Source organism: Tiliqua scincoides, chromosome 3 (assembly GCF_035046505.1).
Source record: "Tiliqua scincoides isolate rTilSci1 chromosome 3, rTilSci1.hap2, whole genome shotgun sequence".
In the NCBI taxonomy this organism is placed as follows: Eukaryota; Metazoa; Chordata; class Lepidosauria; order Squamata; family Scincidae; genus Tiliqua; species Tiliqua scincoides.
The window spans coordinates 63,505,503-63,533,365 of NC_089823.1; the positions used below are offsets into that span (position 1 = coordinate 63,505,503).

Consider the following 27,863-nt stretch of genomic DNA (forward strand, 5'->3'; position numbering starts at 1 on the left):
TTGAAATTTAAGGTATGGAACACTGGGTCACAGGACCTCTCCTGTCTTCATCATTCCTTGTTTACTCTACCTTGCTGTTGGTATTGTCTATGGACTCCACTGGTGCTGCATTCAGGACTTTATTCTCTCCGCTACTTGAGGAACCACTGCCAAGCCAGCACCCAGGACTAGTAATTGACTGCTCTCTTTCCCTTCCAGCCTTTGTCCTCTTCCCTGAGGGCAATTGAGAAACTCCTGCTCCAGCACCCACTGAACAGGCATCTTTGAGCTCAAAGATACTGCACCAGTACCTGCTGGACAGCAATCCTTTTGTGGGCTGCCTCATAATATATCCCCTTCCCCTGGAAAAGCAGCCTTGGCTCTCTTGCCCTGCTTCCCTCCTTGTAACCAGCCACAACTTAGCCTCTGGGTTTTCTTCTAAGCCCATTCTGCCTTTGCACCCCACTTTTGTAACCAGGAGATTGCTTAGTCCTGGGGGCAAAACCCTATAATTCCTGCAATTTTTCATATCCAAATCAGCAGATAGGTAACTTTGGTGCTTGACAATGCCTAACCATCAGTGTACAAAGCCCTCTCTATTTCCCTATCTCAAATTTCAGTCAAATTTACAACACACTTGCTGCATCTGCTGTTTTCCTTCTGTGAGTGTGTGAGAGAGAGTGTGTGTGAGAGAATACATGTGGGTCCAGGACTTTTGGTCTCAGTCTGCTGTTTAACTGATTTAACAAGGAGGCCCAAGATCAGCTTCAACTCCCCAATGCACAATTCTCCTTGATTCATCAAGGAGCTGTTCCTCCTCTACTGATAATTCTTGAGCTGATCCTTAAGTTGTGCTATTTGTTACACAGCTCGCCTGACCCTAGGTGGTCTAAGTACAGAATGGCAATAGGATTGGACTCTTATTTGTTAGGGGACAGAGGAGTTGATGAAATTTGCACTTCTTTCAAGTCTAACACATTCCTTTTTGTACGGATGTTCAGTATTTTACATGTTTCTGAAGTTGAAAAATAACAAGAATAACTGTGTGGGTGGCACAATATTGAATAATAGAGTACTTGAATGTTTGATGATTGGAATAACTTTTATTGTATTGTATGGAATTTTATTGCATCCCATATAGTTTATGATGCAATGACAACAGTAGAAAACAATGTGCATAGCCCAATTATGACCACAGAAATTAATTTAACCACCATCTCTCCCAGCACTGGAAAATTTGAACAAGGGAGATGAAGCTGCCAATATAGTCAAGATTGCCACGTTTGGGCATTAATGAAATAAGAGAACTGGATTACAGTTCTTCCTTTCTGGTTCTAGTCTTGTTACTTACATCCAGAATTTTAGAATCTGCTTTATTATTATGGCTTCAAATCCACATTTCAGAAATGTTTATGGTCTTTAACTATGTCCATTTGGGACTGCAGAAATTCAGGGCTGAATGCTTTTGTAATTAAATTGTCCAGTCCAGACCCCTATTCATCCAGCCTTCATAAAAGCACATCTATAGCTGTAATGATGTGCTGCTTTTAGTTGTTTTATTCATTTAAATGGCCTCGTCGGCTCAAGTCAAAAAGAGATGCTATGAAGAGTCTGACTTTACAAATGTAGAAAAGCATTTACTGATACTTTCTTGCAATAATCGTCATCATGGGTACCCGCTTGGTATAATGCTTTTGAATGCATTTCTCATACACTTTAGTAGTTTTTTTGCAAATAGAACTGTCATTGTTCTTTCATTTGTAAATTCTTGAACGTACTGCAATACAAAGAAATGTATTTCATACTTAAGTATAAACTGATCCAGCATCTTGGATACATGTTTTCTTGCAATGGCATGTTAACATTTCTGTATCATCTTCAGAGGAGTCATTTACATGACCTTAGGATCATTAAATTTAAGAAAAAGATAATCTTCAGTAGTTCTTAATACATTGCTTTTTCAGTGGATACAAAAAATATACTGAATATATTTTAAGGCAAAAATATTACACAAGTCACTTGAAATTTATGAATTACTTAAGGTCTTCCAAGGAGGCAATTGTATGGAAAACCTTTATTTGGGTTTGTTTAGAATTACTATACTGCAAACTATCATTGATGCAAGAAATCCTTTTACTCGGTAGAGTGTTTTTTTCTTTAACCACCTCTTTCAAGTTAGGACTTGAATGACTGTCTTTTATGATGCAGTTTGAGCCGAAGAGTTCTTCCATAAGAGTGTTTTTCTTTTCTGCTGAAATCATAGATACATCATCTTCACCATGTACTGAAGAAGGGCCCTTTTGCCTTGTTTTGGTAGCCTTACCAAATGATGGTTCATAAGCACTGGTTGAATTTCCTGTATTAAACTCCACTATTTCACTCTGGTGTCTAGTCACCTGTTTACTATTGCACACAATGCTTGTGTTGGATGTTGGCCCTGATGTAGGGACTCCCTGATGCAAATTTTCAATGACTTCTGAAAATACATACTGTTTCTTTAATTTTGATGGTGTTTTGTGTCTTTGTGTTAATACTGCTAATTTACCCGCAACAGCTTCTTTTGGCTCAATGCTCCTTTTGCATTCCTCATTTTCTTGCTTTTTTCTTTCTTCCATATTATTCTCTTTTTGCAGGATACTATGCGTAAGAGGAAATGACTGTACTGTCCTTAATTTCTCAAACTCATCTTTCAACAAATTTATCCCTTGCCCATCTCTCCTTTTCTTCAGTCTTTCTAAGTTTTCACATTTGAAATGTTTTTCTTCACTCAGACGTATTTCTTCCCTTAATAATTCTATAAAAATATTAATTTCATCAGCAAAAGTTCTTAATTTACAGATTCAGAAATCCAACAATGAAAATTTAGATAATGATTTGTATCTTCAGACACAGTAAGGAAAAGAAAATAGGGTACCCCCATATAAGTAATAACTACAAGTTTTTATAGGCAAAATCTTATACAGTGGTGCCTCGCATAACGAATGCCCCGCGCAGCGAAAAACTCGCATAACGAAAGAGTTTTTCGATTGAGTTTGGTAACTCGCATAACGAAAATTTCTGGCCTTGCTTCGCATAACGAAAAATTTTTTAGGTCCGTCCTTCGCATAACGAAAACTTTTTAGGTCCGTGCTTTGCATAACGAATTTTTTAAAAATTAAAAATTTCGTGTATGCTTCAAATTTTAGAAATCCTCTGTACAGTATGTATGCCTTTAAAGAGCACGTAATAAACACTTTGTAAACCAAATTTGACTTCGTTTTGACCTTTTTTGCCCATAGGAACGCATTAATTAGATTTCAATGCATTCCTATGGGAAAACGAGATTCGCGCAACGAAAATTTCGCATAACGAAAGGATTCGCGGAACGGATTAATTTCATTATGCGAGGCACCACTGTACATAGTTACTCAGAATTAAGCAAAGGGGATTTTAGCTCAATCTTAACTCCCAAGTGGTGATGCAGTGGCACCATGATGTCCGCTTTATCCTGTGGGGATGTTTTGGCCTCTGGAGGCCTCATCAAGGCAAGGGAACATTTGTCCCCTTGCCCCGGGGTAAGCCCCTGCTGGCCTAGAGGTCAACTTGGACCTGCACCAGCTGAATTGCTGGCTCAAGCCTGCATGGGCATATGAATGCCACTGAACCTGACCCCTTCCTGGTACCCATTTGCCCTCCTCCTTGCCCCTGTTGCCACCCTGTTCCACCCACCCTCTGCCTCCCTCCCATCTCTGTGTACTTACTGCAACTAGTGGGCAGCCTGAGTCTGCTGAAATGTGGAGCTGGCTGCTCACCGCTTGTGGCAGGACCCAGCCCACCTCCCCAGCATGTTGTCTTTTGTGATAGCTGGAAAGTGCCATATGCCTCTGGATTAGGATTGAGCTGTTACTCCCAGGTAAGTAAGTTTGTGTGTGTGTGTGTGTGTGTGTGTGTGTGTGTGTGTGTGTGTGTGTGTGTGTGTAGGATTGCAACCTTAAAAACAATTAGCACCCTCAACTAAACCCTCAACTAAACCCTCAACTAAACTAAACCCTCAACTAAACTGTTCATGGGTGAAAACAGACCAATTTGTCCACTAAGGGAAAGCAGTAGCAGTTGCCAGAATCTATGAAACTGAGGACTGATCCCAAAATTTACTTTGCACTTTGCAAGAAACAGTTTCTTGCTGCCAATAGCTGTATTGGGTCACAGCAAAAGTGCACCTCCCCCCTTATTTAGGAAGCACTACAAGAAGCTACACTATAAGAAGCAATAGGCTTAATTCCATGTATTTCATACTACAAGGTGACATAAAAATCAGCTCTCAGAAAGTAAAGTTAGGACTAACAAAATGAAGAAATGTTTTAAATACAACCAATTTTACATTTATTCTGCACATCAGTTTCAAGGTACAAAAAAAAATGTATCGAGTGAGTTCAGGATAGTGGAAAACCTTGCCAATGTATGACCAAACTGTTATAGTATCACACCTCATATAATAGCCCAGGTTGGCTCAGTGTTCAACGAGCATGTACACTACAGTAATGTTTGTTCTACACGTTTAAAAGTCACATCAAGCTTAAAATATTCTGAAAATACCTGTGCATGTTCTATTTGAAAGTTGTTGCATCAGTAATTTTTCAGTTTGATGAACTTCTGCTTGATGAACCACTTGGTGTGCGTCACATTGTTTGTTTCTTAAATTTGTATCTTTGCTTGTCATCTCCTGAAAATCCATAGAAAGGGAAAAATATGCATATATACGTATTTGTACCATTTAGCTTTTAATACACACACTTGGGGGGGGAATATTTTCAATGTAAATTTAATATTTCAGAAAAATGAAAGCTGCAGCTGTCTGTGGGGACTCTTCACCCTTCTGGTAAATCCTGTTTGTGTGTCAGCGGGCTTAGGGCCCAATTCTATCCAATTTTCCAGTGCCAGTGCAGCTGTGCCAAAGGGGCCTGCACTGTATTTTGTGGTGGAGGGACAGTCATAGAGGGCTGCTCAAGGTAAGGGAACCTTTGTCTCTCACCTTAGGGTTGCATTACGGCAGCACCGGTACTGGAAAGTTGGATAGGATTGTGTGCTGCTCTGTCATTTAATTAATTAAGATGCCTGTAACCTGCACTTCCTCTGAAAAAGCTAAACCTAGGATATGTATTGGTAGCCCTGGGGTGACTGGCACTTGGCTCTGGTAGATCAAAGTACTGGGTAGGATCCACTGGGTTTTGCTAGGACGTGTCCACTGATCGAGTCCATCCCCCTGACCAAGGACTAGACAAGGCTGGTTCGAGAACTCCCAGTGTCTGAGGTGACATGCCAAATACTGTCCCCCATTATGTGGTAATGTATGAGACTTTATTCCTCCTACTCCTTTGACAGAGCATTGCTGACCCCTCTGGTGCCTTGCTGGAAAGTGATCTTATATGCACAAGGAGTAGAGTTGCATTTCATATCTAACTGCAAATGTATAACATGTTAAAGAACAAACTGGTGCTTGAGATATCTGTGGCTATTTTTCCAGCCACCTTATGCAGTTTCTGGGTTTGGCCACTTTCCCTATTAAAGGGTCCAGGTCGTGGGACAAGGACAAGTAAGAAATTGGAAATCATTTTTCTTATAGTTCATTGAAGAACTAATTAGTTGCTGTGGGATCTTACTACATGGCCTACCACTGCTGAACTATTGTTGGGCTGATCATTTTGAACTAGGGTTTCCAGGTTTTGTAGCTAGAATTCTAGACAGTAATTCTGATTGGCTGAAATCTCCGATTGGTTAAAAATTCCTTCTTTTGCTGAAATCACTGTTGGAAAAGGGGGGGGGGGTTGGAATTTTGGAACTGGGATCCCTATTGGCTAGAATTGCAAGTGGGCAGGCCATCCCTATCTGCAGACATTAAGACAACTAGAAGAGTAACTAGAACGTGCTGCTACCACCTACTGGACTTGTCTTATATTGCAACACTCTCAATTTTTGTGTTAAGCATACAGCAATGCCGACCAACAGACTGCACCTGTGGATTATCTGTGACAGTAAGACCAAAAGAACACAGACTTGGGTGCATTGAAAGTTTGGGAGAAAAGAGAGGCCTTTTCATGTTAAGGGATATCTTTGTGGCTTTGCTTAGGCTACTGTTTTGTTTATTCAATTTGAATTAAATACTGTTTCATCTGATTTAAAGGGGGGAAGGAAGACCCCATCCAAATGTCCAATCTGGGGTCTCAGGTTTCTCTGGGTGGAGGCTCATGCTAGAAGATATAGAAACTCCTGGACCATGAACCTGGCCCTTGGTTAGTACTCAAGGACTACATGATTAGCATTACTCTCACTTAAATCTAAACCAGTGGCTCCCAAACCTTTTAGCACAGAGACCCACTTTTTAAAACACTCTATTAGGACCCACCTAGGTTTACTAGACTTTTGAAAAAGGAGATCTGAAAAGAAATAATATTTTATTTATAAGTAATAATAACCAGAAAAAAGACCCTCAACCATTTTTCTCCCTACATTTACACAAGCTTGCAATGTGCAGAGCTCTTTGCAGGGTAATTAGCAGCTACAGTATCTGATTTTGGAATATCTTTAGCACTTCAATTAGTTATTTGATCTTTCCATCACTCTTTGGTGACCCACCAGTGGGTCCTGAACTGCAGTTTGGGAACCACTGATCTAAACCATTTCAGGCAGGAGTTTCAAATGTTTAGCTACTTTGCCTCCATAAATTAAGGTAGAATCTATTTGAACTTCTCCAGAACAGATATAGGACTACAAACAGCAGTTTATTGGGCTCCACTCAAGTGCATCCATTGTCTGGATGTCACAATTTCTGCTCACAATATACCAAATTTTCACGCACTCACTATATATATTAGCTCTAAGCTATTCAGGTAATCAGAAGTTATATTGTTTACTATGAATAATATGCACCATGCTGCTCCCATGGACCTATATCAAGGTTTACCTGACAATTTATATCAAGAACTCAACTAATTTACTCTTCAAGATATAAAAAAAGTATATGTGATACATATATGTGATACATAGAATAAGAATCCCAACACAGAGATAACTTCTAACTTTGTTTAGGAGATTTGTTTCATAGCTTTATTCAAAGTTAGGACTGTTATAGCATTGTCGTATATAGTCAATCACATACCACAGCAACTAAAAACTGCCCGTGTCAGGGAAAGGGAACAGTGTTTTTCATGAAGAATGAGGCGTCTCAGTCCAATCCACTGAGGGCACACAACCTAAACTTATACCAGTGTTTCCCATGACATGACATTTCTCAGCAAAATTCCAAAGTTATTTCCTAAATTTTATTAACTCAAAGACAATATTTGTATCCTTTCCTTTTATGTAAAATTGGACTCCCTATTGACCACTTTGATTAGCCCTGGTTGGCTCTCATGCAGAAACTGAAGGGTATATAATCTTCAACTCTAGGTCCAATCAAAGTGCAGTAAAGGCTGGTGAAAGAGTCCAAACCATTGGTTTTCCCTAGGCTGTGTCACAGTCAGGCACAGAGAACCTGGCATGGAAGAATAACCCATGCATCTGTCAGAAAGGGTCTGACATTCCACCAGGGTCAGCACGAATTGGACAAAGGCTATAGTATGCAAGGAGGCCTCCATGGATCTGCCATCCTAATTTGTACAGAGCTGCCACTCCTGCCAGTGTGCACACAAAACACTGTGTAATTGCACAGGTACCCCCCATTTTCTGTTCATGTTAATGGGCACATGCTGCATCATGGCTGTTGCTGCGACCACCACCTCTGCTGCCTCCTTGGCCACTTAGGGAAGCAACTAAGTACACAAAGAGAGGTTAGAGGGGTGGAGTGCAGCAAAATGATTTCTGAGTGTCCTCCCTCCAACCCTCCTCTCTCTTAACTTAGGCCATCCATCTACTACCGTCTCTTCTTGCTTGCTCTTTGTCCAGACTGTTCGAACAAACGCTCTGGCCAGGCTGATTTACTGAAGAGGCTGGGTGGAGAGTAAGTGGGAAGAAGTAGCAGCCAGCAGATGGCCCACCCAGAAGATGAGAGAGAAGTGGGAAGGGCTTCACCTTCTCTCCTTTTTTGCCTGCCTTGGCCTTCTGGTGCGGGTGGGGGGGGAGAAGAAGAAAGTGGAGTGATTCTATTTGGATAACTCATGGAAGTGAGTGATCAACCCTGGATTGCCCTGCTGCTTCTTCATGCAACTTCACCACCACGATTGCTCATGCAGCACTGGAGAAAGAGGTGGGCTGCCAATGCCCCAATGCTCCTTTTGCTTGCTCTTTGTGAATGAGTAGAGCAACAATTTTCAACCTTTTACATCTCACAGCACACTGACAAGGCACTAAAATTGTCACAGCACAACATTGTTTTTTGATAATTGACAAGGCACACCCAGTGACCTCAGGGACTTGCATCCCCCAGAGGCCCTACTAACAAGTGACCCTCCCCCAAACTCTCCTCTACACCTGCAGACCATCTGCAGCACACCAGTGGCCATGGCACACTGGTTGAAAATAACTGTAGTAGAGGATTGGAGCATCTACTGAAGCATCTGGGAAGGTGGCAGGTGGACACTGGGTGTGGCTTCTTCTACTTCTTGAAGTGATTGTCTCAGGCGGATCCTGACTTATGTGGTGAAAGACCTGTAGTTTCTCCTTTCGTGTCATTGTCAAGCTGCAGAGTTGTGAAAGAAAACTGTCCAAGGCAATGAGATATCTGCCCCCCTTTCCAATCCCTGTCCAGGTGTTGCAAAATAACAGCCACCTTGATAATCCTTCTAGAGCAGAGGATGGTATACTGTAAACAGCCAAGCTGCAGTATATGGCAGCCCACCTCTTTCTCCTCTAGGTTTCTTCACAGGGTGCTATGGGGACTGTGGTGAAGTTGATACAACAACCCTGATCCTGACATGTTCTTCGGTTTCCTCTGTCAAACCTTGCCCGATGTCTAGTCAACCCATGTTTATATAACAATATATCTATATAACAATATATCTATTAGCTACAGTATATGTCCCTAGCATGATGAAGACTTGAGTTAAACTAAAATTTGTCAATTATGCAATAAATTTATTTTGCTATTTAGCTATTAAGGAAGGGGAAAAAAAGTTATTTTTAGAATACAGTTGTAAAATGTTGTGGAAAACTGGAGAACTGTTAGAAGGATATGCAGGCTATGGGGTAAACAAAGCTTATAAACAAGCAGTCTTATAAAGTCTTATAAACTTTGCAGTCAACTTTAGACAGAGCCGCCATACCTTTTTCAAAACTGCACTCTTCTCCTGCTCTTGTTTTTGAACTGGGGTAACGGCTTCTAGTTCAAAACTCATATCTACTTGTTCTGACCTTGTCACATTAACATCTAGGAAAAGACAGAGGAAAAAATACAAAGAGTTTTTTTTTGGGGGGGGGGGGAAGGAAAGGAACCACACAAGATGAAACAGCTATAAAACCTAAGATATTGATATGCAGCCACATTTACTCAGAAGTGTCCCACTGATTTTGATCAAGCCCAGGGATCTCCCTCCTTACACTAGCAGGAGCCCCTGTATTGTGGTTGCCCCAGTCAAGAGAAGGGGGAAGTAGAAGGGTTCTGTGATAACTACAAGACCTGTGCAGCCTTCTCCATCACTCGCAATCTCTGAATTATGGCATCCTCTACACATGCAAACTAGACTGTTGACTATGGCATTTTGTACCCCATGCATACAGTGGTGATCCACATACAGTAACTGGTTTGTAATTAAAAATTAATTCAAGTTGTGTTGCATTTACATATTTCATCAGCCCTACAAAAAATTATTACTTAATTCTATCAAGGCAAGCTTGCCTAAAGAACACAACAATGAAAAATACAGTAACTTTCCTCAGGCTGAGGACTAGGGGGAACCATGCAACTAAATGTGTATTATGTGGCATAGGATTGTATTACAAAATAATTTAACAGTGCCTGAGTACATCAGTTCTACTGCTGTTCACATTTCACACGGAAATCTAACCAATCTATGTTGCCTTTACCCCAATTGTTCTCAAAACTGTGGAATCTATTAAAAAGTTGTAAAGTAATTTGAAATGTATTTAATACAAAACTTGCTGTGAAAATGTATAGCTGAATAAGCTGCTAACTTACTGATGTTGGAAATCAGTACTGTTTGACTCAGCTAGGAAGGGGCAGCATAAAGGAGGTCTGATCATCTGATTGGCTGGGGCAGGAAGGGAACCTACAATAAATTGCATTCCCTGGATTTGCGACAGACTATGGGATGGCAGTAAAAATAATCCTGCTAATCTTCTATTAGGCCAGGTTGGATAGTGGGCATCTAGAGACTAAGCCTGCGGTTTTCAAACTCTCGGGGAATTTGAAACCCACAGTAAGTCTTGGCGGGGGGGGAGGCAGTAGGGACAGGGGGAAGGTAGTGATGTGATCCCCAGGATTGCGTCGCTCAGGGGGCTGCAGGTACTGGGATGCACAAACCAGTCCCTGCAGCAGCTGTCCCTGTGCGAGCGCCTGCAGGGCGCACCAGGTCAGGGAAAGGGAGAGTGGAGCGATCTGCTCTGCCTCCGCAAAAGCAGAACATGATCACCCCACTCTCCCTTTCCCAGACCTGGGGAGTCCTGCAGGCGCTCGGGCAGGGCTCCCCGCACACAGGGACGGCTGCTGCAGGGACTGGAGGGTGCACCCCAATCCCTGCAGCCCCGTCAGAAGGGAAAGTGGAGCGATCGCGCTCCGCTTCCGATTTTGCGGAGCGGTGCGATCGCTTCGCTTTCACTTTCCCTGACCTGGGGAGCCCTGCCGAAGGTTGCGCAGGGCTCCCCGCACCTTCAGGAGACTGCAGGAAGCTTGGGCAAGTGCACCCAAGCCCCTGCAGCCCCCCTGAGCGGCGCAATCCTGCGGATGGCACTGCTACCTTCCCCCGTCTCCTGGCAGCCCCACCCCTTAAGGCGGCAGAGGCCAGGACCCACCGGCTGGGCGTTGCAACGCCCCAGTTTGAATACCACTGGACTAAGCTGTAATCCCACCTGTACTTACTTGGTAATAAACTTCATTTTTTGAGTAAACATGCACTGGACAGGCCTGAACATCTGTTATTATTACTCCTTCCCACCCACTGTAACAAATATGGTAAAAGAAAAGGCAATTTTGCTCTAGTGCTCATGATCCATTAGGCAGTCAGCCCTGCACCAGCCACAACAGTCATAATGAGAAAAATCAGTACTGGAAAATGTCCTGATATAGCTTCTGCATATGAACATTTTAAAGCATTGGCAATCCTCATGAAAACTATTATTTTTTCATTGCATTAGGCTACCTTTTGGGGGAGACTTTTGTTCTGTATCACCTTTGTCCCGTTGGCCTTTAAGCATCTGATTTGGGGGAGACTTTTGTTCTGTATCACCTTTATCCTGTTGGCCTTTAAGCATCCGATTTGCATATATATTTCTTATGCCAAGTTCTCGTTCTTTTTCCTACAAAAACGTAGTAGCAACATATATTAAAATTCCAGTAGAATTTGTTATATGCACCCTAATTATCTATGTATCTTGATTAGCTGAGCTCACTTTACATCCTCCATATAGTACCACTGCATTTTATTCATATGTAAATAAAATATTTGTTCATCAGTTTATCTGCAATTTAATTGGTCAAATACTTTGTCTCTCAGGTGATAGATAGACAAGAGCCAATGGAGTGTGTGTGTGTGTGTGTGTGTGTGTGTGTGTGTGTGTGTGTGTGTGTGTGTGTGTATGGCAGCCAAAAAAGTTAATGCATTGCTGGGCTGCATTAGCAGGCATAGAGTCCAGATGACAACATGTACTGGTTCTACTCTATACTGCACTAGTCAGACCTCACTTGGAATATTGCATCTAGTTTTGGGCACATTTAAAGGAGGACATTGATAGTCTGGAGTGAGTTCTGAGGATGGCAATACAGGTGATGAAGGATCTAGAAAACAAGTCCTATAAGGTATGATTAAAAGAGTTTGGTATGTGTACAGGACCAGCCTTGTTATACACGGATTTGACTCAACAAGAATGGCCACTGCAAATGAGAAAGAATGTGCTGATCCCTGGAGAAGGGGAAAAATGCATCCCTTTAAAATCAGTTTTAAAAACTGAACAGTTTGTTAACAATAGCCTCGTTAATGAGAGAGAGAGAGAGAGAGAGAGAGAGAGAGAGAGAGGGTAGCTGGCTGACAATCCATCAATCCTTCTTTCTCCAAGCAACCCCTCCCTTCCCCCTGAGCACATGAAAGAAAGGTGATCACTTTGCATTGGTGAAGAGAGGGACTGAGTGAAGTGCCTTTGTAAGCGCTTGGAGGAGGACTGATGGATGGATTGTCTTCTTAATGACTCTTATCTTACATCACAAAGGTCAGCAAGGCTGTTTTTAAATCACTGGAGCAAGGGAACTTTGTTTTTTAAATTGATTTGCTATAGTGTGTTTTTTGCCATCCACTTGAGTGCTTGGAAACCACTCGAATAATGAGGCTCAACCTCGAATAATGAGGCTCAAGTCCTTCTATGAAACAAGGCTGGGTTGCACAGTTTTGGAAAAAATGGAAAAACATTGCCAGACAGGTGCCCCTTGGTGAGCAAGGATGGCAGTTCCTCCAGAGATGAGGACAAACTGCTGTGGCCAGAAGCTTTCCAAGAAGGAGAAACCTCTCAAAAACAGAGTGGAAGTCTCTATTGGAGGGACAGACTACCAAAACAGAAGGTGTGGATGCCTTCAAGGAATATACAGTAGTTGAGCAGTTGTCATGAAAGAGCAGGTACTCACTGATAGCTGTTGAGCTATAGTGTTTCATTAAAACAACTACTGTTGCAACTTGTTATAGTGACATTTCTGTTATTGAACTCCCCCCCCCCCCCTTCCAGGATATTGATCAGGCCTTCTTTGCTGAAATTTTGAGGGAGATAATTAAAACCTATCTGTTTTGACAGCCTTGAGATCTGAGTTGCTATTTTGTCTTGTCTAGTTATTGCCTCAATTTTAAATTTGAGGATTGATTTACTTCTTAACTGTACTGCATTTGATAATTTTTGTTGCATATTTTTTTCATTGTTAAAGGTTACTTTGAGGACTCATGGTCAAAGTGCAACTAAAAATCTAATTAGCACTCTACAAATGTTGATAATGTTTGATAGACAAAGATTTGACAGCTGGAAAAAAAAAATCAACTGTCCCCCCATCAACTTAAAGCATTCAGTTTTGAATTTAGATGCTGAAATTCACATTTAAAAGATCAAATTTTTGAATGTTGTGGAAATTTTAAAACTATTTATAATGTTGGTAAATTTGCAAAATTACATTCCACCTTAATGCCATATTTAAAATGGCAGTGAATTCCACAACTGCAAATGGAAGAACCAGGCAGTTCAAACTGAATCCAAACCCCCAAACCAGAACTCAACCAGAGAGCTAAAAATGACTGAGGAATCACAACTAAACCCAGTTTTTTAAAGTTCAACTTCCTGGAAAGAACAAATCTTCATAGTGAAGATAACAACTTAGGAATGAACATTCTATAACACTGGTTCTTTTTTATGATAAGTAAACTGTGGACTAGTTTAGGTTCACAAGGTAAATATTTTGGTACAGCACAGTTATGCAGATTCATCAAAGCATAGCATGTATGTATGGATATCTGTTACAGAATCAGAGTCAACTACATTTCAATCTGGCATCTGCTTAAGAGTTTAATGAAAATACTTCATAGCAAATGAAATTATATTTTTAAGCCTTAAATACCTTGATTTTTTGGTTAAGTGACTTGATTTCCATTTGCAAATTTGTGCTGATTGTCCAAGCTTCAAGAGATTTTTTCTTCTCGACTGCTAACTGATGACTAAAGGAGGTATTATTCAATAGCAATTGCTTTTCTAGACCCTAAAGATATTACAAGTATGAACATTTACTCTTATCTTGCCCATTGACAATTTACAATTGTACAGTAACAAATTTTTTTTTAACAAGACTGAATTACCACAACAGAAATAGAAAATTTAAGGAAATCAATGCAAGAGCAAAAAAATTAACCCCTCTGCCCCATATCTCAGCCCAATCCAAATTAACCCACACAGCCACATTTTGAAAAAAGAAAGCATTGTTCCTAGTTTGGCCCTACAGGCTTTAGAGAAATCAGTCTGATACCCCAAACCTGAACTCTTTACTCATAAGTCATTCCCATTTATTTCAACAAACTTTATTTCTAAATCAGTATATTATTATAGGCTTAACCTCAATTCCCTGTCTGTAAAATGGGAATCATAGTGACCGCCTTCCTACAAAAAATGACTATTTCCCACTGGCAGAGCTATAAATTAAAATAAAATTAGCATCATGCTTCAAGTGTGAATTTTCATCTATTCAAAACCTGACATGCTGAACAGCATATTAAAATGGAATGAAAGACTTTAAACACACCCCCATCACAGTTACGTACACAGAGTTTGAGCTCAAGTAGGTTCCCAATTCACTTCAGTGTCAGGGAAGCTGTGGGTTGTGGAAGCAACACCCCATCCATTTGGTGTCCCAACGCCCCACCTACATTTGAGGTTCATCATTTTATTAGGAAAAGGCAATGGCAGCTCATTTCTATGCTTGTAAATTACGTGACCTGTGCCCAGATAAAGAGGCTGCAAATTGACCTTAGCTTTAAGAACACACACACACAAAAATCCAATGTGTTCCTTTCTACAAGAAAGTTATGCAACTCCTGCAAAACCTTGATTTAGTGCAGCTATGTGTTCTTCTTTCTATGTTTTTTCTTTCTATACGTTTCTCCTTGCTTGAAAAGTATATAAGCTATGCGATTTGTACTTAAGGTAGAGACCATTCCTTTGGTCTCACGTGCTGAAAAGTAAGAAACCCAAAATGAAGCTGACCCTGTATTCCCTGCTAGCTCAGAACATGTGCAGAGTTTTCTCTTCACATCCAAGCAACAGCAGAGTTGGCGCAAATACTTAAAAATCCGGTAGCATCCCACTGTACTGTAAATAACACTCCTAGCTGTCATCCTAAAAACATGCTGGCATGCTGCATACTACCTGAATTTTCTTATCACTGGCTTCCATTTTTTCAGAGAGGATGGTTAACTTGTGCTTAAGATCTGCTCTCTCTGCAAGATTCTTGTCTTCAGAAAGTTTCTGCAAGGCCTGCAAGGTGTCTTTCGTCTTTAGCAGTTGTGCCTCAACTTCTCTAAGCTTCCTGGATGCACTGCGCTCCTGTTCCTGGGATTTCCTGAGAAGTGCCCTGAGAGTCCTCACTTCACCATAGTGTTTTGCCATCAGATCAGGCAGGTTTGTCTCGGCATTTTCATATTTACCGATTGCTTTCAAATGTCGATGCTGAAGTCGCTTCAGGAGTTGATTTTCCATATTTGACGCCTCCAGTTTGTTCTGCAGGACAGACACTTCATTTTTCAGCTCTTTAATCTTGTGAAGCCTGGCTGACAATATGCGGCGAGTCATGTTACTACTCTTCTGAGAATTTGTAATACCACTAGTACCAAAAAGGGTTTTCGGTTGTTGTTTCTTCTTGGGCAACATCCTACTCCCTGCATTCAGACCAGAACAAACCAAGATGGCATTAGAAAAAGATGCTGCTCACGCAAGTCTGTTCCAGTTATTAAAAGGTAGTCTCAAACAGCGACAGAAGACTCAATTGTTCAAATATTCCAGGCTTACCTATACACTGCACACATATTTTCACTGATGTATTTTACTCATTCCATCTCTGATGCAATCACTTTATTTGTTCCTCCATTCTGGTGATCACAACTGTGCTATCCTTAAACAGCTAAAGCAGTATTTCTCAAACTGTGGGTCAGAACCCACTAGGTGGGTCACAAGCCAATTTCAGGTGGGGCCACATTCATTTCAAAATTTTACAGATGATGTACGGAAATGTAACAGATGATGATGGTGATGCATTTTATGAACATTTTGTAAGCTGCCTTAAGCATTTGCTGTGGCAAGGGAAAAGCAGGGTATAAATTCTTTAAATAAATAAATGAGATTACTACTACCTTATCACAGATCAGAGCTCTGTTTGGGGAGAGGGGGAGAAACAGTCACTAATTTCCACTTACTGGGAACTCCTCAAGCAGAGAACTCCTGCTTGAGAATTTATGACAATCAAATTGTTTGGTAAGCAGCTTCATTTTGGGATTAAATAGGTTGCAAAATAAATTTAGGGCATACTCCTTTCTAACCTTGCACCTTTGCTCTATGTGATGGAAATCTTTCTGTATTAATGCTTTCATGCCTGTTAATTCTTATTCTGTACCTGTTTCATAACTGTCTTTTCTGAGGACACAAGAATTATAAAACTTAAAGGTCAAGCTCAAGATCAACCTTTGTGCTGCACTAAGGCAGAATGCATTATACCCAGTGAGATACTTGCCAAGTGATGGAGACAGGTATTAAATCATGGCATAAAAAAGGGTTACAGCTGAGTGGGGAAGTGTCAGTGCCAACATCTTCTCCTCAGTTGCCTCCTGCCTCACCTTTCTTTCCTTTAGCTCCTCCTTTCCAAGATTCCTTCCTGCTTCCGCCATGGAAACAGACATGCATATGTTAATGATATATAATGATCTACAGTAGCAATCCCCAAATTTTCAGCTGCCAGAGCCACATCACTCAGACTTGTTCTTATGGTTTGGCTGCCACAGGTCACGTATAGAAAATATACACATTTTGTATGTACTGTAATGCTCAGAATTCTCACAATAGAACAAAAAAATTATTTGTAATATCTGCAGGGCTGCTTGCTATCTCTTCTTCCCAGCTTAACTCTCTGCAAGAATGACCTAGCAGTCATTTCACCCCGCAGGTAGAAGAAGGCACACAGTGGCAGATGGAGGAATAGAAAGGAATGGGATGCCACAGGTAATTATGATGTCACTGGGCTCAGCAAGCTCAAAATGTGTTGGTGGCTCAATCTGGTCTGCTGGCTACAGTTTGGGGATCCCTAATTTACATACTGTTTTAATGCCTTTTCCTACATGGAACAGGTTTCCATAAAGTATAATATTTGAAGCAGCCCAAAGTGGCATGGACACTTCAGCAATAAAAGCAAAGCACCACAGTTGCCAGCACTGTAGCATCAACAAAATTCCTTCACAGTGATCAGTATGGTCAAGTACCATCTTACCTTTGACTTGGCGATCATTTTCCTCCTTTGACAATTCCTCCTCTTTGCTTTCTGGTTGTTCTACATGACTGTGGAAGCTGCAGCTCCTGCTGTTGCCACTAGAGGTTTCTGAAGAGTTTGTGTGAAAATCTTCATAATAGTAATTCTGAGAACTTCCACAGTTGTTCTGTTCAGAACAACTGCTGCTACTGCTGCTCCTCTTACCTTTTCTTGAAGCATTAGCATGAAAGTCATTGGAATAGTCAAGCTGAAAACTTCCACATCTACTGGTACATTCACTACAGTTATTAATTTCATTATGACTGTGGCATTGGGTGCCCTTATTGATCCTTCTAGGAGAATCACCTGGGCTTCTACTGTTTGTACAGTGGTCACATTTATTATCCTCTTGGACCATAAAATGGAGGAAAGAGCCATCTGAAGACTTCATTCTGTTTCTAGGATACATCGTGGTCAAGATCCATGGCCTATTAGAAATCAGAAGAATTCTCAATTAAAACCACAAAATGAATACAAAGAATTCATGCAATATAATACTGCTTACTTAAGGCCTCATTGTTTATGTTCCACAAGTAGCTTATTCTGGTTCTATACCAATAAGGGCACAATCCTGAGGCACCCACGGGTTGGTGCTAGTCCCTTGTGCTGGCCCAGGAGGGTTGCAAATGTGCCAAAAGGCACGTTTGCGCCTCCTCGGAGGAAGCCAGGCCAGCGCTCAGAGGTGCGCTGGCCTGCAGAGGCTGACACAAGCCTCTGTGCTGGCTTCCTCGGCTTGGCTTGCAGCAGCCTGGCTGGGCTGATGCAAGCCTCTGGGGTGGGTGGGGAGGAGGCAGGAGGGAGGCATTCCTGGGTGGGGAGGGTGGGTGGTAGGCAGGGGCGAGCCTGCCCGGGAGGTAGGCAGGGGCGAGCAGGAAGTGGGGCTGGGATCCAACACTTATGCTGGATCCCAACCCTCGTTCCCGGGGAGTTTGGAGCGGCATGAAGCCGCTCCGCTCTCCTCGGACTTGCGCCACTTCAGGAGGTGAGGCAAGTCCAAGGAGACCCATTGGGGTGAAGGCACCTTACCTCGAGGTAAGGGGAAAAGTTTCCCCTTGCCTCTGGCTGAGCCATCTTGGGCTCTTATCTTGCGCTGGACACAGCGCGAGCCTCTTGGCTTGCCTGTTCCAGTGCAGGGTAGGATTGCACCCAAAGATAGTTTCTGTCTCATTTGCTATATTGTCTGCTTTCTGAAGATGTGCTGTGCTTATATAATAACATTCTTAGTATTGCTACACACAGACTGTGATTCCTCATGGAATGGTACTTGATTTTGGACTTCTCTTGAGAAAGCATAAAGACTAATGAAGTAACATTGATAAGGCACGTATTGTTAAGTATTTAAACCAGAAAGTCAAGCTGAATCTGAACCCAAACTCTGTTTCAGAGTATTTTTTAAATGAATTGCAACTGAACCCAGCCCTGAAATTTCTTGAGTGTAAACTAGAGCAGGGCTTCCCAAAATGTGCATCGCAATGACATAGGACAGTAGTTCCCAAATGTTTTCGACTAGTGGCTTCCTTGACTTACTGAGCCATTGGTCATGGCTCCCCATTAGGACCTCAATCTTATACACTGTATAGTGCAGTGGGTTTTTCATCAGGATTCTGTGGCTCCCCAGGCTGGTTTTCATGACTCCCCAGGGACACTCACAGGGGTGCTGTGGGATTTCCCTTGGTGGCCCTTCCTTCCTGTTCTCCTCACAAGATTTGGGTGTTGCCTTCTTGGATCTTGTGAGATTTCGTTAGATCCAAGATGATGGTATCCAAATCTTGTGAGAGTTCTTGCATCTTATAATATTTTGAAAGATCCAAGATGGTGGATGTCCAGTTGAGCTGGGAAGAAGAGGTGTCATGACTCAGATACGTTTGGGAAACGCTGAACTAGAGGCTGAACTCCTAGCATACAAAGCTACAATCCTACACATACTTACTTGGCAGTAAATTCCATTGAATTCAATGGGGCTTACTTTTGAGCAGACATGGCTAGGATTGTGCTGTTGCAGTACAATCCTATGTGTGTCTGCTCAGAAGTAAGCATCAATGAATTAAATAGGACTTACTCCCATGTAAATGTGAATAGGATTGCAGCCTTAGGGCCAAATCCCATCCAATTTTGCAGTGCTGGTGGTGTGGTGCCAATGGGGCTTGCACTGCATCCTATGGTGGAGAAGCAGTCTCAGAGGCCTCCTCAAGGTATGGGAAAATTTGTTCCCTTACCTCGCAGCTGCCTTGCAGTTGCACCGGTCCTGGAAAGCTGGATAGGATTGGGCCCTTAGCAACTGAACTGAACCAGAACCAGTTTTAAAATACTGATGAACCAGACCCATAACAGAAGCCAAAATCAGGACTCACTGACCTAAACCTCCACAAGGAATTCATCCTTAGTTCAAAGGGCCTGCAGGAAAATATTGTATAGACCAGGGGTGCTTGATAACAATATGCTGAGCTCACAAAATAGAAATATCCCAAGATGCCCAGTTCACCCATAAGGCTCTTCTCTGACCAAAAGCCAGCATCTAGAAATCCCTCTTAGAGAACAGGCTAACTGTGGTATGTTCACAAGGGTAAACAGAAAGTCATAAATAAGAACCATAAACAAATAAAAGGGATGCATAGAGGACCAGATCCTTTGTAATGGATATATCTGTAAACAAATTGCCGATGCGTATCGAATTGCCCTCCTGAACATCCTGAGGATCAAGATGTTGATCTGATAACCAAGCCAAATGTTTGTGGGACTGTTGGTCTGTTATTTTTCCCATGCTTGCCATGGATGTGTTTTGCTCTCTTTGTGTGCTCTTTTGTCCCCCCTCCCCTACCTAGTCTATCCTATAAAACCAGCATCATTGTAATTGTTCACGGTCTCTCCACGTGTGTGTGTTTGTGGAAGGCCCCGTTTGCAAACGAGTAAAACGTTAGAAGTCCTTTGAATTCTCCTGTCGCCTGTTTGTTTGCCTCTCCAAAAATCCAAAGAACCGTGTGTGTGTTCATTCGGGAACAGTTTTTGGTGCCTCGACTCGGATTGGAAGGCAAGGCTCTGCAGGGATCGAGACGAAGTCACTGCAGGGGACAGCGCACCGCCAGAAGGTAAAGTGAGTCGGCTCCCGCACCCCTTGTGTGCGTCCTGGCGCTGGGTTGTCTCTGAATCTGACCGTCTCCTTCTCTGCAAGAAAGAGCCCAGGAGAACGGAACTTCGCCCGCGGTAAGGTACAGCACGCTTAGGTGAGAATTCTCTGTGGGAACCCGGGGGGGGGGGGGACCCTGAAGTTTGAAGGGAAGTTCTGGTGTGGAGCTTCAGTGGGGAGGGTGATTGTGTTTGTATTACTGTACATACATATTGCTGATTGTGTTTGAATTACTGTACATATTGTTTGTATATTATTGTACATTTTGCTGTGTGTGTGCGCCCATCTCCGTGGCTTCAGAGCAAGGCCATGTGGTTCTCTGCCTGACTGAGTGTTGTGTGACTGAGATACGAATGAGAATATGAGTGTGTGTGTGTGTGTCAAGGCAGCAAACCCCCAGGTTTTGAAGGATTGGCCATGCGTGAGTCACTGTTTTGGGCAGCCGGTCCAGCTGAGACCTGGCTCCCAGCTCCCAGCCGGACCCAGCTGAGACACAGGAGGCCAGCCTGTGTGACAATTAAGATGAGGCACTCAGAGCCTGGGCCTGAAGGAAGAAACCCTTTGAAATGCATATTGGATAACTTTGAGTCTCTGGGAAGAGGAAACCCCACCCTTCTGAATGGGCGCATTACTGGCCAACTCAGAATTTCAAAGGCAGCAGTTGGTATTGTTGGCAACCTTCAGTCTGGAAGACTATGGTATCGCGCTCTGGATGGTGGTTCTGGCATATGTTGTTAACCAGGTCTCACTAGTTTCAGGAAGGCATTAGACACTGGATCTTTCCTGAGTTTCAACAAGGCCCCCTCCCTTCTCTCCTCCAAAGTACTCAGTGTTCTGCTTGCCTGCCCCTTCCCCTCAGTGTTCATGACATCCCTCTCTTCTATCTGCTTGGCAATTTCATATGATGTGTTCTGTCTTCCCTTGTCTGAGAGACAAGATACAATTCGCTGTCTTGTTCATGGGTGCTCAGGATCAGGCTCATTTGAACTTAGTGTTTTTTAAGGCACTTACTATTAAGTGCATTGAAAAAGCAAACTTCTAAGCAAACTACACTGTGTGTTTGCTTAGAAACACAGCCTGCAAAACAATATATGTGCCCATTACATAGATCAGCAAAACTGAGTCAGTGAGATCCTAGGGGCCAGAATACAAGCTAAAAATGCTCAGATTGATTTAGAGAGACCCCAAAGTATAGTTTCCAGCTACAATAATAACCATGATTTGCTTCCTGCCTATTCAGGTAACTAAAAAAGACTAATTGCAGCTGCAACCAACCTAGACAATTGTCAAAAGTGTGTTTCTCTTTAAATACAACCTTTAATCATTCTTAATAACTTTTGGATTTCACAGGTGTGCAATGCAGGAAGTCTGTGTGTTCCCCCTCCCCAAAAGAAGGGAAAGCTGGAGAACCCCTCCTAGCCTTTGTGCCTCAAGGCATGCACAGAGTGCAAAATAGTAGCCCCCCCCCAAAAAAGGAAAGCCTCTAATGCCTAACTTTGCTATCTTTTGTTTTAACCCTTTTTGTTTCAGCAACAAGTAAAGAAAAAGAAGACAGCATTTGCCCTCCAGAGGACAAATTTACTTAATCTCATTTCCTTTACAGGATCTAAGCCCTGACGCCTATATCTGTATATATTTTAGTTTGGTTTAATACTAATCAAGTATTTCTTTTTCTAATGGAAAGATTGTCATGACAAATTCTTTTAATTCTACTTATGTTCTCTGCTTATATACATATAAATACTAAAATGTTCTATATGTTCGTTGGATGTGTGTGTGTGTGGTATGAAAGAAGCGCTTTGTCTGTCTTTGTTCTTGTTTGTTTTTGACTTATAGTGAAGTCTATCTGAAGCCCACATGACTTCCTTTCTGTAATAGGCCTGATATTCGTTGCAACAATTTTTATTATTTTTGTATATTGAGCTCATTACCATTTTTGGTACCATGGTTCCTTTTTTTCTGTTTTTAAACATGTAAGAGTACTCTTATCAAATGTACTTTATTTTCACACAAACCCCCCCTTATCCAAGAGGAAGGGAACATGAAGAATAACCCTAAGGTAATTGGACAAAACGTTTTGTTCCATCAATGATGAATATGTTCAAGGGTTACAGTCCCTCAGCAAATAATCTCTTAATGTTAAGATTTCACTCCATTGTAAAAACTATTGTGGTACAATTAATATTTTGCATTCTCTTAATTCTACGTATATGTTAAGAAGAAAAAAAAAGAGGGAGAAAGAGAGAAAAGCGAAGAGGAATGAGCTGTGCAAGTGTTTGCAGAACCAACTTGAGTCCTCCTTGAAGGAAAAACCCAGGTTCTCTCCAGCTCCCAGGGAATCAAAACAGTTGTGAATAAGAAAAGAAACAAAAGCAAAAGTTGGGAAAAAACCAGATTTGGCTGACTGTAGTGTGTAAAGCTCATGATGTGTTCCAGTTTTCCTCTGTCTTAATGGTAAGAAATTGCACTCAATCAGAGGTAGCCCTGGACAACTGGTTTACTTTCTCTGTGGAGAATGTGTTAAAACACCTAACCTTTTGTGCTCAACAAGAATGTAAGCAAAGTCAACACAGTGTCTTTCTGCTACTGTATTTGTACTGTATTTGTATTTTTGTACTGTTATTACCTCTTCTCTAGTTCCTACAGCAAACCAACCAACAAGCAGGCCATGTACAGAGTTCTGTAACAACACCAGCCCTTTAAGGTTGAACAGTCCAAGAAAAAGAGAGAGAGAGAGAAAATGGAATCAAGAGCCACATGGCCTGACCAACGGAACTTTGAGCTAAGAGAAACTGATCAAAGTAAAAGTACCAGACATAGCCAATAGTGGGAGGGGCCAAATCACGCAATTGTATTTCGAGGAGGTTAGATAAAAATACAGGAAGCCCCCTTCCACAAAAATATGTATTGTTGTTTATTGTCTGTTGTAAATCAATGTCTGTGTGCAGGTTTAAAGCTAGCAAATTGCCTCTATTCCAATACTGCACTCCCTGAACTGCTATTCTCACAATGTTTTAAGTTTCCTATGTTTAGTAAATTGTTGCATCTTATCTTTGTTTGAGACCAAAGCAACTAAAAGAGTCTGAAGTAGGTGCAGTATCTGAATGTTTGATATCAACAGGAGTGTCTAGATAAAGGAGGGTGAGAAAACAAAGAAAGGACCTAAACATCTAAGATCAAGTTAACTAAAAAGTTGTGGTAACAAGTATCAGAAATAACTTTAATTTATTCCAAGTGCTAATAGCCATGCTGGTTGTGTTTAACTGTTTGTATGTAGGGACACAACTAAATAAGCCTCTGTCACTAACCTGTATTATGTTCCAACAAAATGTCCAGCATTGTGTCTGTGACCACATGAGAAACAGCCCCCTGGATCAGGCCATAGGCCCATCTGGTCCAGCTTCTTGTATCTCACAGCGGCTCCGCCGGATGCCCCAGGGAGCACACCTAGTGGCAAGAGACTTGCAACCTGGTGCCCTCCCTTGCATCTGGCATAGCCCATTTCTAGGGTCGGGGGGGTGCACATGCACATGATGGCTTGTGGCCCGTGATGGATTTTCCTCCAGAAACTTGTCCGGTCCCCTTTTGAAGGCATCCAGGCCGGATGCCGTCACCACATCCTGTGGTGGGGAGCTCCACAGACCTACCACACATGGAGTGAACAAATATTTTCTTTTGTCTATCCTATCTCTCCCCACACTCAATTTTGAGTGGATGTCCCCTGGTTCTGGTGTTATGTGAGAGTGCACGGAGAGCATCTCTCTGTCCACTTTGTCCTCCCCATGCATGATTTTGTATGTCTCAATCATGTTCCCCCTCAGGTGTCTCTTTGCTGGGCTAAGGGAGCTCAGGCGCTGTGGCCATTCCTCATAGGGGAGGTGCCCCAGCCCAGCAATCACCTTAGTGATCTTTTGTACCTTTTCCATTTCCAATATCTCCTTTTGAGATGTCTCAAATGTGTTCCAACGCAGAGAAAGTGTACCCTGAAATGCACTGCTTAAGAAACCACATTGACCCCTTGAGTATGTGTTTTGCTTTGCTAACTTTTCTTTTCTGCTTTATACTCAGAAATCATGAGGGCTTTACCATTATCATCTGCAGTGAGCTCCCAAAGCAGGGTCAGTGCAGCTAACTCCAACCAACACATCCACTGGACAAGCTCACACAATTCCAGCGCTACATGGACCTAACTTCCAATCAATGTTGGTTCAGACCTGAAGATGGTTCCTGCCTGTGCTCCTCTGAACTGAGACAAATGGTGGAGGCAACTTGGCTGTGAAAGAGACCAGACCTCTTTTCCTCAGCCTGTGTGCACCCACTGAAAGAAGCGAGGGCAAGATCGAAGATACACCGGTCCCTCGCCATACACCCCCAGATGGACATTCAACACGGGAGGTACCAACTTGTCAGGTCCCTGACTACACACAACATCGCCTAGAAGACAGCTGCTGGAAGATGAAGAACACCTTGCTCACCTGATGCTGAAAGATATGTTGGAGATGGACCTGCTGAAGGGACTCACGGCAGATAAATAATGAGCTGTTATGAGCATGTATGATTTCTTTGGATGAAGTTGTTTTAATGTAGCATTTTTATTTTCTATTCATTCTATTATTTTCCATTCTATCTTCAGTTTGTGTTTGCTTTCCTGAATGTAATTCCAGTAACTTCTGTATTTTGTACCAAAACTTTGGATTATGCCTGTATTTCGCATTAATTTAGGTAAACCTCACTTAAAAGTTGCTAGACAGGCTCTGGCACCAAAGAGCTAATATGCATTTTAGCTGACACTGCTGGCCCAGTTTACCTGCATCCTGGGTGATTAAGGGAATTCCCTCCATTCATACCCTGACTTTCACATTTATCTCCAAACATTCTGCCTACATGTAAGCAACCTTTCAATATCCTTAAAAACTAAGAGAGTTTGGCTAGCAAATAGTTACTCTCCTGAGCACCCAAACATAGAGTCACTCTCCAGGGTGTACAGGCTGCTCACAGACCAGACACCCAGACAAGTAGCTATGTTTGCACTTTAAATTCACTCTTTGCCCTTTTGTATTCAGAATGCTCTGTAGAAAGTGAACTAAAACTACACCACCCTGGTATACCTAAAAGTGGTCTGGATTTATGATTCCTATCAAAGTAAAATGTGTGTTGATGTATTTTTTGTTTTGTTCAGCCCAAGTTTACCAAGCTAATTTGACTTTCTGTTTACCTTGTTGTTTATCAGGAGGGAAACTGATAACAATATGCTGAGCTCACAAAATAGAAATATCCCAAGATGCCCAGTTCACCCATAAGGCTCTTCTCTGACCAAAAGCCAGCATCTAGAAATCCCTCTTAGAGAACAGGCTAACTGTGGTATGTTCACAAGGGTAAACAGAAAGTCATAAATAAGAACCATAAACAAATAAAAGGGATGCATAGAGGACCAGATCCTTTGTAATGGATATATCTGTAAACAAATTGCCGATGCGTATCGAATTGCCCTCCTGAACATCCTGAGGATCAAGATGTTGATCTGATAACCAAGCCAAATGTTTGTGGGACTGTTGGTCTGTTATTTTTCCCATGCTTGCCATGGATGTGTTTTGCTCTCTTTGTGTGCTCTTTTGTCCCCCCTCCCCTACCTAGTCTATCCTATAAAACCAGCATCATTGTAATTGTTCACGGTCTCTCCACGTGTGTGTGTTTGTGGAAGGCCCCGTTTGCAAACGAGTAAAACGTTAGAAGTCCTTTGAATTCTCCTGTCGCCTGTTTGTTTGCCTCTCCAAAAATCCAAAGAACCGTGTGTGTGTTCATTCGGGAACATGCTCAATAGGTGGATCGTGATCTACCGGTAGATCGTGAGGCAAAATGAGTAGATAGCGGAGCCCTGTCTCTCCAAACTGTTAATATGTCAGTTTTGTCTAGTGACTAGATGAAACTGACATATTTAGCTGACACTAAACTGACACTGAAACTGACACTTTAGCTGCTCTTCAGGCATGCAGAAACAAAACTGACAAAACTGACTAGACTCCAGCAGGGACTCCATACATTAAAGAGGGTGTCTGTCAGATGCTTCCTTCCCCCCTGGTAGATCTCCGGGCCTTGCTGGGTTTCAAAGTAGCTCTCGAGCCAAAAAAGTGTGAGCACCCCTGGTATAGACGGAGTATCTTAGATGAAGAAAAACAGAAGGGAAGTGGCAAGTTTGCTACAGTAGAAGTCCACAAAGAATCAGAAAACTTTAAGGTGATACTGGTCACTCAATTTGTTTTACAAATGTTAAAACCTACTTAGCATGAACAGAACTTTTATATATATAAAAAATTGTTGTGTGTCAAAATTTGGTTATTGACCTTAACACTTTTTTCCAGTGGGGATGAAAGAAGAAGAGATAAAGAAAAAAAGAAGAAGGGATAAGGAAGGAAGAAGAGATAAAGAAAAAAAGGACCCCCCCCCCCAAAAAAAACACAAAAAACAAAAACCCTTACTTGGATGTCTGGAGAGAATGCAGAAAAAAGTAACACATGATTCTCTCTCTCCTTTTATTCCTGCTATTATCAAGTGCATCAAAGGGTTAGGATTAGAAATACCCAGAAACTAAATGGGAAAGTTGTATATGGCACAAGGAGGAAAACACAAACTGAAGTTAGTAAAAATAAATATATATATTATCAAAACAATATGAACAATAAATAAAACACCCCTAACAGAGGCAGCATGTTAACAGAGAGTCCAATCCCATGCCTGTCTACTCAGAAGTAAGCCCCATTATAGTCGATGGAACTTACTCCCAGGAAAGTGTGGCTCGGATTGCAGCCTGAGCCATTCTCAAAGGAAGCCTGGGATCCAGTGACAAGGGAAGCCAGCCTCCAAAATCAGTTGTTCGTTGATGCAGGAAAAGGGGGAACTGCCTTATTTCAGGGAGCCACGAAGACCGCCACAGAGCATCCCCATCTCAGCGGGACACTGGTACCCACCTCCTTGTTGGGTGTTGCTGGAAGGCACATCGGAGGCAGAAGCGGGCAAGAGAGCAGTGCCCACCAGCTCACAGGAGAGAAGGAGCCCTCCACGTGTCCCCTGCGCTGTCCTGAGCCTCTGCTGCCGACAAGGAGGGCTGGCAACAGTGTTGCTCCCCTGAAAGGCACAGCGCCCAAACAGCCCAGCTGCCCTGCACCGCGCGCACGCGGAGGAAGCTTTCCACCCCCGGGCCCTCGATACCTGCTACCTGTTTCCTTGGGCTGCATTGGTGGAAGAAGCTGTTTGCAGAGCCTTGTCACTATGGGAACTGGAAGAACTCCTCCGCTAAGCATCATGGGACTTGTAGGACGAAAAGGGCAAAGAAGCTGAAGTTGTGTGTATCTCTATGCCACAGCCTGCAGAGCCACCGGGTGTCCTCTTTTTTAGCCCCGTGTCCTGGAAAAGAACTGAAATGTCCTCCTTTTCCCTACGAGCAGGCAGCGTATAGCCTTCTTGTAATTAATAAATTATATAATATACTTTAGATTTTAAAATTTATTTATATTTATCTTTATAAATTTATTTACTTTATACATTTAAAGTAATATAGCATTTAAATTAACCACATGAAATCAACAT

General features: G+C 42.2%; 1 protein-coding gene across 1 annotated transcript; it reads right to left on the bottom strand.

Moving 5' to 3' along the window:
• Positions 1 to 1,075: 1,075 nt before the first annotated feature.
• On the bottom strand, positions 1,076 to 27,459 carry LCA5L (lebercilin LCA5 like). Its single transcript, XM_066618797.1, has 8 exons — positions 27,245 to 27,459; positions 17,117 to 17,583; positions 15,010 to 15,518; positions 13,712 to 13,849; positions 11,268 to 11,424; positions 9,216 to 9,319; positions 4,555 to 4,681; positions 1,076 to 2,773 (listed from the first exon to the last, which is right to left on the bottom strand). Exons 2-8 carry the CDS (start codon positions 17,562 to 17,564, stop codon positions 2,013 to 2,015), a joined length of 2,244 nt encoding a protein of 747 aa, XP_066474894.1. The 5' UTR covers positions 17,565 to 17,583; positions 27,245 to 27,459; the 3' UTR covers positions 1,076 to 2,012.
• Between the last annotated feature and the right edge of the window lie 404 nt (positions 27,460 to 27,863).